The sequence below is a fragment of the Stenella coeruleoalba genome, assembly GCF_951394435.1.
Source record: "Stenella coeruleoalba genome assembly, chromosome: 4".
NCBI lineage: Eukaryota > Metazoa > Chordata > Mammalia > Artiodactyla > Delphinidae > Stenella > Stenella coeruleoalba.
In genome coordinates, this window is record NC_137149.1 from 101,100,924 (window position 1) to 101,116,061 (window position 15,138).

Genomic DNA, 15,138 nt, shown 5'->3' on the forward strand with positions numbered 1-15,138 from the left:
CCACTGGCCAAATATGTTCTGTAGCAGGAGCAGAGAAAATTTCATTTACCAAAGGGGTAGGGAAAGCAGTGGTGAGAGGGGCACCAGCATTGTTGAGAAGTTCAGTGGTGGTATCCTCTGTAGGACAGGACCAAGTGTAGGAGATGATACTATAGAAGTAAGCTCCCATAATAATAGAGGCCATGAGAAGCAAAGTGGGTGCAATAATTGCAATGAGAAGCAAGGTCAAACTAGTAGTCAGGAGTGACCCAAATTATGGAGAACTTTGGAGATAGTTGAAAATATATGGTCTTCCTAGAGGCATGATGGATAGGCAGCCAACACACACATTGCTTAATTTATATAATGACAAGAAATTGAGGAAGAATGGTTAGGAAATTGAAGGAAGCTACTCAATAAAAAAGTCACAATCTGTGGCTCATTACCCAGGTTTGAGTTAGTTTCCAGATTCAGAACCCACTGTGTCAAGGAGAAGCCAGATCCCTATGAGGACAGATCCTGAGAGACCAGGGCCTATGACATTTACTTGGGTAACTACGACTTAGGGAAAGAATAATACCCAGTTGCTTCAAGGATTATTAGATATGTGGTCTCAATTGATATTGACATCCAGATATCCAAAGTGCTACTATACCCCCATCATTACCTGTGCGCTAAATAATGGAGTGGCCCAGGTTCAGTTCATAATGGGTCTGCTGGATCCACAAGCAAGCCCACGTGGTAGACATTGCCTTGAACCAACCTGGTTCCTGTCAAAGCTGCTCTTCTAGGGGTCTACACCCAGAAAATTCTTTTTCATCAAGTCTCACCTCCTAAGGTTGTTACCTAAGGGAGTTCTGTTCTACACATTCTCATGACTGATGAGGCATTTATTTTGGGTCTCTCATAGGATCCAAGAATGTTCCATGTTTAATTTTCCTCCATACTCCTATTGAAGCCTGATTTCTTTGGAAATTCTCAGTCCTAGCTTATTCTGATTTAGTGTCCATGACAGTCATCAGTTCCAGGGTATATATGTACTTTGTCAATGTGGACTGTTCCACACTGACTCTGACAGGAACCCTTTGGGCATCGGCAATTGCTACCATAGCCAAGAAAGAGCTGATTTCAAAATCACCGCCATCCACTGATGGGTCTATCTGTCACTGCTTTGGAAAGACCATACCCTGGTGTCTTATCAACCATGCCTATTGCTCTGCTCTCCGGGGTCACCAACTCCTTGACAAATATACACACACACACACATACACAGAAGAATACAGGTATTTTGTGCATATGCTAAGTGCCCTAATTTTTACCTTGTTTGAAGTCAGTGATGAGACAAGCCCCCAAAATCTCACATTTAATTTCACCTTCACTTAGAAAGGTTGCACAGATTCAGGAAGGGAAGCGATATATATATATATAATTTTTTTAATCTAGAGAGGCATTAAACTCCAAGTCATCATCGTCTTTTTGAGAGTAGACTAACTTCCTATATGAATATTAGCATTTATGAACATATTTGAGAGCAGGGGAAAATGGTGGCAAAAAGGGCAGCATGGAATTCCAGAAGACAGACCCTTTGGAGCAGAGCAGAATATAATACACTTGTATTCTTTCCTAACAAAGAGTGAATGTCTCAGAAATGAAAGCAACCTTCACAAGCAGAGCGCTTAGACGTCTCATCCCACTGCTCCCGTAACTGCCCTATCTCTAGTGAACTTTATGAATCACTGGGTAACTGTCTTCTAAAAAGACTTCCTCTGTTGTCTAATTCATAATGTTCGAGTTCCCAGGCTGCCTTTACACACGAGTCTTCCTTATGGTCACTTCCTTGAGGAATAAATTCAGCTTAATTTTAGTATCACACAGAGACAGTTGCGCCTCTGTAAATAAGTTCTTTTAAAGCATCTTCTTCAATGAGGGAATTCTCTGTAGAACCTTACTGTTGCTAATTGCTTCCCAGCTGCAGTCAACTTTGGAGGGAAACATCTGCCATTGCCTTCAGGGTGAGTGCTTGGTTTTGTTTCTCTGTTCTCTCACAGCACTCATTTCCCTCTTATTTATTTGGGATTGTGGTGGTAAGATATTTCCTGATACCTTTTCCTCTGCCTGGGGTAAAACTCACATTATTTAATCAATGAACCGTCAGTGTTGATTCACTTCCTAGATTTCTATTTGCTTGCTGGTATTGGTTGTAATCATTTTGCTTATGTTGTTTTTCTTCATTATTTTAAATAGAAATTTCAAGTTAATAGTAACCAAGTTATAGTCTGTCCCACTGTTGTTCTAAAATCGAAGGAAAATAAACTTGCTACATCTGTGTAACTTCATTAACCGTGGCAGCCAAATGATAGGATGTTGAAAACTTTGTGTGTACTATTGTTATAGAATGGCTAATGTGGAAATAAACCAGGGTTATAAAATTCACGTTCTACTGGTAGTTTGCCAAACCAAATTAAAAGGGGGTAAGACTTATAATCACCGGTATTGATAGTTTAGGTATTTGTTGTAGTTAGAGACCAATGAATTTTAAAGTTACTTCATATAGAATATTTTATGTATACCAAACCCATTTCTTGAAATCCATTAAGGAAAAAAAGAGAAAACATTTTAAAAAGAGGCATATGATAGTATGCCATATATATACAATAGATAATATATGGCATACTATTGAGATGTATCTTCAAAATTAAGTCCTTTGTCTTGACTATTTAAACCTTATTTTAAGTAATGCTGCTTTTTTTAAAAAAATTAACTCAGATGTACAGAGTTGAATTAATCATAATCTTTGGTTCATGACACGCTCTCACCATTGGTCTATGTATGCACTCCCCAGTACATATGTATGAGTGCATTTTTAATAAGGATAGGTCTGTGTATCCCTACACCCATCATGAGAACTAGAATTCTAACAAAAAGTTATATCACCCTGTGATTCTCCTTCATCCTGTCCCTCTTCAACTTTCACTCAAAGTAACTATTATCTTGAATCCCTTGCATATCATTCCCTTGCCTTTTTAAAAATAGTTACATTTTATAAATATTCCTAAATATATATGTACTACTCATTTTATTGCTTTTTAATTTTAAAAAAGTGTTATTACATTGTATATAATGTTCTGGAACTTTCTTTTTTACTAAATATATTTTATATTATACAAACATCCACCCATATTATTGGTTACAGATGTAACTTTTCACTTCAGCACTTTATAACTATTTTAAACTCTTTTCTTACTTTTTTTTATCTTCCTATAGACAGTTTTCTAGATAAAAAAAATGGATCGCATATATCAGTTTCACACATTCGTATAGCATTGACAATGTTAATATTAAATTCAAATGAAGCCAGCCCAGGGAACCCTCTTACACTGTTGGTGGGAATGTAAATTGATACAGCCACTATGGAGAATAGTATGGAGGTTCCTTAAAAAACTAAAAATAGAACTATATATGACTCAGCAATCCCACTACTGGGAAAATACCCAGAGAAAACCATAATTCAAAAAGATACATGCACCCCAATGTTCATTGCAGCACTATTTATAGTAGCCAGGACATGGAAGCAACCTAAATGTCCATCAACAGAGGAATGGATAAAGAAGATGTGGTACATATATACAATGGAATATTATTCAGCCATAAAAAGGAATGAAACTGTGTCACTTGCAGAGATGTGGATGGACCTAGAGACTGTCAGAGTGAAGTCAGTCAGAAAGAGAAAACTAAATATCATATACTAACTCATATATGTGGAATCTAGAAAAATTGTATAGATGATCTTATTTGCAAAGCAGAAATAGAGACACAGACGTAGAGAACAAACCTATGGATACCGGGGGGAAGAAGGGTGGGATAAATTGGGAAATTGGGATTGACATATATACACTACTATGTATAAAATAGGTAACTAATGAGAACCTGCTGTATAGCACAGGGAACTCTACTCAGTGCTCTGTGGTGACCTAAATGGGAAGGAAATCTAAAAAAGAGGGGATATATGTATACGTATAGTTGACTCACTTTGCTGTACAGCAGAAACTAACACAACATTGTAAAGAACTATACTCCAATAAAAATTAATTTAAAAAAACCCAAAAAACCCCAAATGAAGCCAGCCCAAGATGAGAGTTAATATTATACTTTCACTCGGAATATAAAGAGCAAGAATCTTTGAGTGAGCAGTTTTGCTCCAAAATTAGAAATTAATGAGACTAAGTTTTTACAACTATTCAAAAATATGAGATTAAGGTTTTTTAAATGTATCTCAAGGATTATATCATTACCAGTATAGTTTAGCTTTCTGTTAAAATATTTTGATTAAAACACTGTAACCAAAACTTTTTAACATCATGAACTGAGGGCAAAAGTGAGATATAGGTGCCAAAAAAGCTAAGCTTCTTGCTGTGTCTATTCTAGGTTGGTAAGAACACCTGGTGCAGGTGGTGAGAGGATCTCTGTTATGTAAACAGTAAGTGGTCAACTTCCCAAATGGCACCTGGGAGTTTGAATAATGCCACCTTCCTACACCCATGCCTTTGACAGTGCCCTCCCACAGTGATGCTGGGCTTGACAATGTGACATACTTTGGCCAATGGGAAGTACAGGCTTGACTCAAACAAATACTTGAAAAAAGTATTTGCACATTTCCTTTTCCTTTCTTGGAACACTGTCTCTGCCATGACAACATGCCGGGGCTATCCTAGTGGAGGGATGTGAGAGACACATGAGGAGTCAGCCCAGCCAAGGCTCTCTCAGATCAATCAGGTCCAGCCAACCTAATAGCTATTTCAGACTATGAGCAAGCCTACCTGGCATCAGTCAAGCCCAGCCGAGATCTTCAGAGCCCACCTGCTGACATATAACCTAGTGAAAAAAAATAAATGGTTATTGTTGTTTATCATTTCTAACTAACATACCCCTCAAAGTGGTCTTCTTAGGTTCACCAACATGGCAGGTGCTGGGCAGTGGTCTCTCTCTCCCAACCGCCACTCCTGTTTCCTGGACAAATGTTCCAAGATAGTTTTCTAAACTTCTGGGCTGATGTCTTCTTCACTTATTTTTCCTACCCACAGTTCTCTGTCTAGTTTTTGTTTTTGTTTTGTCACTACTTCCTAATCCTTCTATCCCTATCTCCTAGTCAATTAATTCTCCTTTTTGCTCTCTTAATAGATATTGATTGTACATCATAACCAGACACAAATGATTACCAAAAAAACTGGTTTGCCTTTCCTTGAAGGCAAAGAGAGAGGCTTAATTTTCAAATGCTCTCAGAAGTGAAGATAGCACTTTGGTGTTCGGATGGGAATAACAGAACTGGGGAGAAAACTGAGGCTCTTTGAATGCTCAGATCTTTTGAATGCACCATAAAGAGTAAGAAAAACAAAAAGGATAACCAAATTCTATCCTTCTGTACAAGTACTCTTTTCAGGTATGTGTAATCATGTTAACACCAATAACTCATATTTTAAAGACTCCATCCCACTATGAAGATTCACATGTTTATGTTTACTAATGCTCAGAGAGTATGTCACATGCATCACAACCATTCTGTCAGCTGCGCTAACTACCTGGAATCTGACCCATTCTTCCGGCTCCTCCGCACTCACTGATGTCCGCTGCCTGTGAAGTTATTCGAGGCAGTACAGTGGGAAGCCCAGAAAGAATTCTAATGATTGTGCCAAGACTATTACCTCCTGACTCTCTTGATATTATCAACCTCAGAGTGCTATATTTGAGTGGGGGTGAGCAGTGGAATATTCTTCTTCCTACTACTGTTTCATATCCAAATGCCTGTGTGCTGCCAACAAAGGCTCCTTGTCTCAAGGTCAGGATTTTGCTTGAAGTTTCCCTTTCCGTTAAGTCTTAGAAATAAGTCCATGACACTGTGTTGGGAGACTAATATTACATCAGATACCTTGCTGCCTTCTGTGTCTCCCATTTTATCCCACTTTCCTCTTTTTTGGCAGTCAGTCTCTCCCATACTAATCAACTCATGCAAACAGATAAATTCAGACCACCCACTACATTAGCTCATTAAATTTTCTGTGTTTCCATGAGTCTCAGTGATAGATGCCACTTGGGCTCAAGGTGGGATGGGACCCCCCACCCTTTATATTGCCTTAGGAGAGCTTTAATATGCTGTTACTGTAGACATTACATTAATACTATTCTTTCGTCTTCATTCTCTCACCACATGATCAGATCATCATAGAAAATGGATTGGTCTGAGTTGTTTCCAATATCCCAGTTAAAGTTTTTAGTCATCATCTCTCTGGGCTTAAACTGTGAAGAGAGAAGGGAACTCAACCTCCTACATCTCTGCTCCCAACAAACCTACCACGCCTGCACAGTGTCTGGCACATGGAAGGCATTTAGTATCTATCTGATGAATGAAGGAATGTGCAAACTCCTCCCTACCCATCCACAACTTCAGTTTCAAGGAACATGAAAGAAGAAGTGGAAAAAAAGAAAAAAATAGGCAGCAATGAATAGTTCAAGTTGCATGGTGCCCAAACACTCAATGCAGGAGAGGGTGTGATAGTTGTTCCAGGCATCAGTAAGTACTGGTTGGAATTCTTCAGAATAAACATCAAGTTGAGATATAAAGATAGAATGCAGTGCCTTCTTTCGCAGTGCCTTCTTTCAAATAATCCTCAACATTTGAAGTAATATGCTGACATGTTTATCCACATCTGCCTTACCTGACACCATGACCAAGAAACTAGGAAGTCTATTTGATTTCTAAAATACGGTATTTGGAAACGAATTTTTGTTGTTGTTAATCAAGATTAAATTTATTTTGCCAATGACCAAAATGAAATTAACCGTATTTGTAGGGGCTAGAGTACAGTTGACTCTCAAACAACTTGGGGGTTAGGGGTGCCAACCCCCTATGCAGTCGAAAATCTGTACCTTACAGCCACCCTCCATATACCAGGATCCTCCTTATCCATGGATTCAGCCAACTAAGTATCATATAGTACTGTAGTATTTACTACTGAAAAAATTCCAGGTATAAGAAGACCTGCGCAGTTCAAACCCACCTTGTTCAAGGGTCAACTGTACTCATTTTTAAAGGCCCAGTCTCCCAGTAGGTGGCGCTATAATGCTTTTAGACTGCACAAACCATCCTGTTTCCTCTTTCTAAATCCTCGCACAGTAACTGGAACTGTTGAAGCTTAGACTAGAGTTTTCTTGCCCTGATATTTGTTTGGTACATTGGTTCTCAGCCTTCATTGTGCGTCAAAATCATTTATGTTGTTTTTTAAAGTTGCAGGTACTTAGGGATGCGCCTAGGAAATGGATATATTTTTTAAAGTACTCCAGTGATTCTGTTTTACAGCCAAGATTAATAACCACTGAGCTGGTAGAGGAAAGGAGACACATTCAGAGGTAAAACTATAGAGAAGCAGTAATATAAAATAAAAGCCTTTTATTACAAGCATTTGTGAATTTCATTTCATACCATAACACAAAACAATGAACTGCAAACACAATGTTTCTCATTTATAAAAACATGGTTCTTCTTTGCTTAATTTTTGGAAAATAATAAATTTTGTTTTTTAAAAAAATCTCTATCTCAGGCCTAAGATATGTTGAATTTTTAAGGGGAACCATGTATTACAGACAATATGTTAGTGTAGTCTTTTGTCTTTCACTGTTCCTTCCTTCTTCAAAGAAGTTGAAATTTGCTGAAGCAGCAAATGAATACAATGATTTCTGGAAGCTCTTCCCAGTTGTCCATTAACAAGCACTTCTCATTTTCTGCAGCAGTCAATAGACAGACCACTACCAGACAGATAAAGGTGATCTTATTGTAAATGCATAAGAAGAACAAGGCAAGGGTGGCAGCCACTTCAAATCAGCTTCAATTTCCCCTTGATTTGTGGTTATCATGGTTGTGTAGGAAACATTCAAAATGTCATTCCCACCATGACATCTCCAGTAGAGGCTCGTTTACTATGAAACTGATAGATAACCTTCTGGGCTCTCACTTGCATAGGCCATTCTAAGTCCCCATGAGGGACCCTAGAATTGTGGTTTTTTAAAAATTGCAAAATATAGGATATTTTTACTGCAATTGGCTAAGACCACTGATTCTTTCCACTCCAACTTCTCCTCTGTCATACTTTCCCTTGTTTTGGGTGGTGTTGCAAGAGCCACAAGCCTTTCAGGGATCTAGCTTAGGGAGATTTGAGGACAGCGTTACTTTGGTTTAGTGGGATATAGTTATATGATGTACAGTCATTTCCGTGGATAGTTAAGTTATTCGTAGCAAGGTATCACATGCTAGTAAATGGCAGAGCTAAGACTTAGACCTGTCTTAGTCTGACCATATAATGCACTTAACACTTCCATTAGACTGCCCTTCATGTGCTTAGTGATCCATCAGCAGACCTTCTTATGACTGTCTATCTTCAAGCTCCTGTCAGGAAGTGATAGTATGTCCCTACTCCTTTCTGGCTCCGAGAATTTTTTTTTTTTTTTAACTTTTTGCTGCCTCGTGTCTTACCAATACAACATACTTTACATACTTTATCCAAACTGGACTGCTTACACTTGCTGGAATAGAAGGTTGCTCAGTCTCTTCCCTTAGCTAATTATTATATTTTACTGATTCTTGTTGATTTGATATAAAACACTGACAATGACAAAGATAATACAAAAGTTGCATGTTACTACAATGAGGCCATCAATGACCCATTAGTTAATGAGTATCAATTCAAAGTGTAATTATAATTAATCATTATACACAAAAAACCCTTAAAATCTTATAGTTCATATATAAAAGAAATATGAAAGAGATTTGCCCAAATTTGATAACAATCTTACAAAATTAAATGACATTTCTAATAAGTTTTGAAGCTGAAAGAAACTTTGTTAGTAATTAAAAACGAATTTTAATCAATCATTCTAGGAGAATCAAAACTACAAAGAGGTATCACCTCACACCAGTCAGAATGGGCATCATCAAAGTCTACAAATAATAAATGCTGCAGGGGGTGTGGAAAAAAAGGAACCCTCCTATACTGTTGGTGGGAATGTAAATTGGTACAGCCAATATGGAGAACAGTAAGAAGGTTCCTTAAAAAACTAAAAACAGAGCTACTGTATGATCTTGCAATCCCACTCCTGGGCCTATATCTGGAGAAAACCATAATTTGAAAAGATACATGCACCCCAGTGTTCACAGAAGCACTATTTACAATAGCTAAGACATGGAAGCAACCTAAGTGCTCATCGTCAGATGAATAAAGAAGATGTGGTACATATATACAATGGAATGATACTCAGCCATGAAAAAGAATGAAATAATGCTGTTTGCAGCAACATGGGTGGACCTAGAGATTATCATACTAAATGAAGTCAGAAAGAGAAAGACAAATATCATACGATATCACTTATATATCACATGGTATCGCTTATATGTAAAATCTAAAAAAATGATAAAAATAAACTTATTTACAAAACAGAGGCAGACCCACCAAACTTATGTTTACCAAAGTGGAAAGCAGGAGGAGGATAAATTAGGAGTTTAGGATTAAAATATACATAATACTATATATAAAATAGATAACTGACAAGCGTCTACTATATAGTACAAGGTAATACACCCAATATCTCGTAATAACCTATAATGGAGCAGAATGTAAAAAAATCTATATCTATTATCTATATATCTATATATCTATCTATATATATACATAACTGCATCACTTTGCTTTACACCTGAAACTAACACAACATTCATAAATCAACTATATTTCAATAAAATGATTTTAAAAAAAGAAAAAAAATTCTGGAAGAAAAATTTATTTTCCTATCTTTTGTATAGAAGATGTTTTTACAAAATTGTCTTCATATGAAAAGGTAGAATGAATTATCATGCTATTTTCTAGATGTTACAATGTTTGTACTATGTGTCAACTTTGTAAAGTGTGTAATTTGTTGTAAACATCTACGTCTTTATTCCTGTCCTGCCCCTAGGTTCTTCAGAACCATTTTTATTTTTAGATTCCATATATATGTGTTAGCATATGGTATTTGTTTTTCTCTTTCTGACTTACTTCACTCTATATCACAGACTCTAGGTCCATCCACCACACTACAAATAACTCAATTTCATTTCTTTTTATGGCTGAGTAATATTCCATTGTATATATGTGCCACATCTTCTTTATCCATTCATCTGTCCATGGACACTTAGGTTGCTTCCATGTCCTATTATAAATAGAGCTGCAATGAACATTGCGATACATGACTCTTTTTGAGTTATGGTTTTCCCAGGGTATATGCCCAGTAGTGGAATTGCTGGGTCATATGGTAGTTCTATTTTTAGTTTTTTAAGGAACCTCCATACTGTTCTCCATAGTGGCTGTATCAATTTACATTCCCAACAACAGTGTAGGAGGGTTCCCTTTTCTCCACACCCTCTCCAGAATTTTTTGTTTGTAGATTTTTTGATGATGGCCATTCTGACCAGGGTGATGTGATACCTCATTGTAGTTCTGATTTGCATTTCTCTTTAGTGATGTTGAGCATCCTTTCATGTGTTTGTTGGCAATCTGTATATCTTCTTTGAAGAAATGTCTATTTAGGTCTTCTGCCACTTTTGGAGTGGGTTGTTTGTTTCCTTGATACTGAGCTGCATAAGTTGCTTATATATTTTGGAGATTAATCCTTTGTCAGTTGCTTCATTTGCAAATATTTTCTCCCGTTATGAGGGTCATCTTTTAGTCTTGTTTATGGTTTCCTTTGCTGTGGAAAAGCTTTTAAGTTTCATTAGGTCCAATTTGTTTATTTTTGGCTTTATTTCCATTTTTCTAGGAGATGCGTCAAAAAGGATCTTGTGATTTATGTCATAGAGTGCTCTGCCTATGTTTTCCTGTAAGAGTTTTATAGTGCCTGGCCTTGCGTTTAAGTCTTTAATCCATTTTGAGTTTATTTTTGTGTACGGTGTTAGGGAGTGTTCTAATTTCATTCTTTTACATTTATCTGTCCAGTTTTCCCAGCACCACTTACTGAAGAGGCTGTCTTTTCTCCATTGTATATTCTTGCCTCCTTTGTCAAAGATAAGGTGACCATATGTGCGTGGGTTTATCTCTGGGTTTTCTATCCTGTTCCATTGATCTATATTTCTGTTTTTGTGCCAGTACCAGACTGTCTTGATTACTGTAGCTCTGTGGTATGCTCTGATGTCAGGGAGCCTGATTCCTCCAGCTCCATTTTTCTTTCTCAAGATTGCTTTGGCTATTTGGAGTCTTTTGTATTTCCATACAAACTGTGAAATTTTTTGTTCTAGTTCTGTGAAAAATGCCATTGGCAATTTGATAGGGATGGCATTGAATCTGTAGATTGTTTTGGGTAGTATAGTCATTTTCACAATGATGATTATTCAAATCAAAGAACATGATATATCTCTTCATCTGTTTGTAACATCTTTGATTTCTTTCATCAGTGTCTTACAGTTTTCTTCATACAGGTCTTTTGTCTCCTTGGGTAGGTTTATTCCTAGGTATTTTATTCTTTTCATTGCAGTGGTATACGGGAGTGTTTCTTTAATTTCTCTTTTAGATTTTTCATCATAAGTGTATAGGAATGCAAGAGATTTCTGTGCATTAATTTTGTATCCTGCTACTTTACCAAATTCATTGATTAGCTCTAGTAGTTTTCTGGTAGCATTTTTCGGATTCTCTATGTATAGTATCATGTCATCTGCAAACAATGACAGCTTTACTTCTTCTTTTCAATTTGGATTCCTTTTCTTTTTCCTCTTTGATTGCTGAGGCTAAAACTTCCAAAATTATGTTGAATAATAGTGGTGAGAGAGGGCAACCTTGCCTATTTCCTGGTCTTACTGGAAATGTTTTCAGTTTTTCACCATTAAGAACGATGTGGGCTGTGGGTTTGTCATATATGGCCTTTATTTTGTTGCGGTAAGTTCCCTCTATGCTTACTTTCTGGAGAGGTTTTATCATAAATGGGTGCTGAATTTGTCGAAAGCTTTCTCTGCATCTATTGAGATGATCATATTATTTTTCTCCTTCAATTTATTAATATGGTTTATCACATTGATTGATTTGGGTATATTGAAGAATCCTTGCCTCCCTGGTATAAATCCTACTTGATCCTGGTGTATGATCCTTTTAATGTGCTGTTGGATTCTGTTTGCTAGTATTTTGTTGAGGATTTTTGCATCTATGTTCAACAGTGATATTCGCCTGTAGTTTTCTTTTCTTCTGACATCTTTGTCTGGTTTTGGTATCAGGGTGATGGTGGCCTCATAGAATGAGTTTGAGAGTGTTCCTCCCTCTGCTTTATTTTCTAAGAGTTTGAGAGGTATAGTGTTAGCTCTCCTGTAAATGTTTGTTAGAATTCGCCTGTGAAGCCATCTGGTCCTGGGCTTTTGTTTGTTGGAAGATTTTCGATCCCAGTTTCAATTTCAGTGCTTGTGATTGGTCTGCTCATATTTTTATTTCTTCCTGGTTCAGTCTCGGAAGGTTGTGCTTTTCTAAGAATTTGTACATTTCTTCCAGGCTGTCCATTTTATTGACATGTAGTTGCTTATAGTAATCTCTCACGATCCCTTGTATTTCTGCAGTGTCAGTTTTTACTTCTCCTTTTTCATTTCTAAATCTGTTGATTTGAGTATTCTCCCTTGTTTCTTGATGAGTGTGGCTAACGTTTTATAAATTTTATTTATCTTCTCAAAGAACCAGCTTTTAGTTTTATTGATCTTTGCTCTTGTTTCCTTCATTTCTTTTTCATTTATTTCTGATCTGATCTTTATGATTTGTTTTCTTCTGCTAACTTTGGGGTTTTTTTGTTCTTCTTTCTCTAATTGCTTTAGGTGTAAGGTTAGGTTGTTTATTTGAGATGTTTCTATTTCTTGAGGTAGGATTGTGTTGTTATAAACTTCCCTCTTAGAACTGCTTTTGCTGCATCCCATAGGTTTTGGGTAGCTGTGTTTTCATTGTCATGTGTTTCTAGGTAGTTTTTGAATTCCTCTTTGATTTCTTCAGTGATCTCTTGGTTGATTAGTAGTGTATTGTTCAGTCTCCATAGCGTTGTGGTCAGAATAGATACTTGATACGATTGCAATGTTCTTAAATTTATCAAGGCTTGATTTGTGACCCAAGATATGATCTATCCTGAAGAATGTTCCATGAACACTTCAGAATAAAGTGTATTATGTTGTTTTTGGGTGGAATGTCCTATAAATATCAACTAAGTCCTTCCCTTTTAATGTATCATTTAAAGCTTGTGTTTCCTTATTATATTTTCATTTTTGATGATCCGTTCATTGGTGAAAGTAGGGTGTTAATGTCCCCTACTATTATTGTGTTACTGTCGATTTCCCCTTTTATGGCTGTTAGCATTTCCCTTATGTATTGATGTGCTCCTATGCTGGGTGAATAAATATTTACAATTGTTTTATCTTATTCTTGTAATGATCCCTTGATCATTACGTAGTGTCCTTCTTTGTCTCTTGTAATAGTCTTTATTTTAAAGTCTGTTTTGTCTGATATGAGAATTGCTACTCCAGCTTTCTTTTGATTTCCATTTGCATGGAATATCTTTTTCCATCCCCTCACTTTCAGTCTGTATGTGTCCCTAGTGGGTCTCTTGTAGACAGCATATATATGGGTCTTGTTTTTGTATCCATTCAGCATGTCTATGTCTTTTGGTTGGAGCATTTAATCCATTTACATTTAACGTAGTTATCGATATGTTTGTTCCTATTACCATTTTCTTAATTGTTTTGTGTTTGTTTTGTAGGTCTTTTCCTTCTCTTGTGTTTCCTGCCTAGAGAAGTTCCTTTAGCATTTGTTGTAAAGCTGGTTTGGTGGTGCTGAATTCTCTTAGCTTTTGCTTGTCTGTGAAGGTTTCATTTTCTCTGTCGAATCTGAATGAGATCCTTGCTGGGTAAAGTAATTTCAGTTGTAGGTTTTTCCCTTTCATCACTTTAAATATGTCCTGCCACTCCCTTCTGGCTTGCAGAGTTTCTTCTGAAAGATCAGCTGTTAACCTTATGGGAGTTCCCTTGTATGTTATTTGTTGCTTTTCCCTTGCTGCCTTCAATATTTTTTCTCTGTATTTAATTTTTGATAGTTTGATTAATGTGTCTTGGTGCATTTCTCCTTGAATTTACCCTGTATGGGACCCTCTGTGATTCCTGGACTTGATTGACTATTTCGTTCCCCATATTAGGGAAGTTTTCTTACTATAATCTCTTGAAATATTTTCTCATACTCTTTCTTTTTCTCTTCTTCTTCTGGGACCCCTATAATTCGAATGTTGGTGCATTTAATGTTGTCCCAGAGGTCTCTGAGACTGTCCTCAATTCTTTTCATTCTTTTTTCTTTATTCTGCTCTGTAGTAGTTATTTCCACTATTTTACCTTCAAGGTCACTTATCCGTTCTTCTGCTCCAGTTTTTCTGCTATTGATTCCTTCTAGAGATATTTTAAATTTCATTTATTGTGTTGTTCATCATTGTTCGTTTGCTCTTTAGTTCTTCTAGGTCCTTGTTAAATGTTTCTTGTATTTTCTCCATTCTATTTCCAAGATATTGGATCAACTTTACTGTCATTATTCTGAATTCTTTTTCAGATAGACTGCCTATTTCCTCTTCATTTGTTTAGTCTGGTGAGTTTTTACCTTGATCCTTCAACTGTTGTGTATTTCTCTGTCTTCTCATTTTGCTTAACTTACTGTATTTTGGGGTCTCCTTTTCACAGGCTGCACCCATTGTTTTTGGTGTCTGCCTCCAGTGGGTAAGGTTGGTTCAGTGGGTTGTGTAGGCTTCCTGTTGGAGGGGAATTGTGCCTGTGTTCTGGTGCATGAGGCTGAATCTTGTCTTTCTGGTGGGCAGGATCATGTCTGGTGGTGTGTTTTGGGGTGCCTGTGAAGTTACTATGATTTTAGGCAGCCTCTCTGCTAATGGGTGGGGTTGTGTTCCTGTCTTGCTAGTTGTTTGCCATGGGGTATCCCACACTAGAACTTGCTGGCCATTGGGTGGAGCTGGGTCTTAGCATTGAGACAGAGATCTCTGGGAGAGGTCTCGCTGATTGATATTACATGGGGCCAGGAGGTCTCTGGTGGTCCAACGTCCTGAACTTGGCTCTCCTGCCTCAGAGGCTCAGGTCTG

At 37.1% G+C, this 15,138-nt stretch overlaps 1 protein-coding gene across 4 annotated transcripts in view; it reads right to left on the reverse strand.

The window, feature by feature from the left end:
* The window catches only part of ADAMTS3 (ADAM metallopeptidase with thrombospondin type 1 motif 3), a 611,755-nt gene that overhangs the window by 380,063 nt on the left and 216,554 nt on the right, over positions 1 to 15,138 (reverse strand). For all 4 annotated transcript variants that reach the window (XM_079921102.1, XM_079921112.1, XM_079921101.1 and 1 more), the window contains one exon: positions 4,797 to 4,851. In XM_079921102.1, the coding sequence (XP_079777228.1) occupies positions 4,797 to 4,803 (7 nt within the window). In that variant the 5' untranslated portion in view covers positions 4,804 to 4,851. The remainder of the gene's footprint in view (positions 1 to 4,796; positions 4,852 to 15,138) is intronic.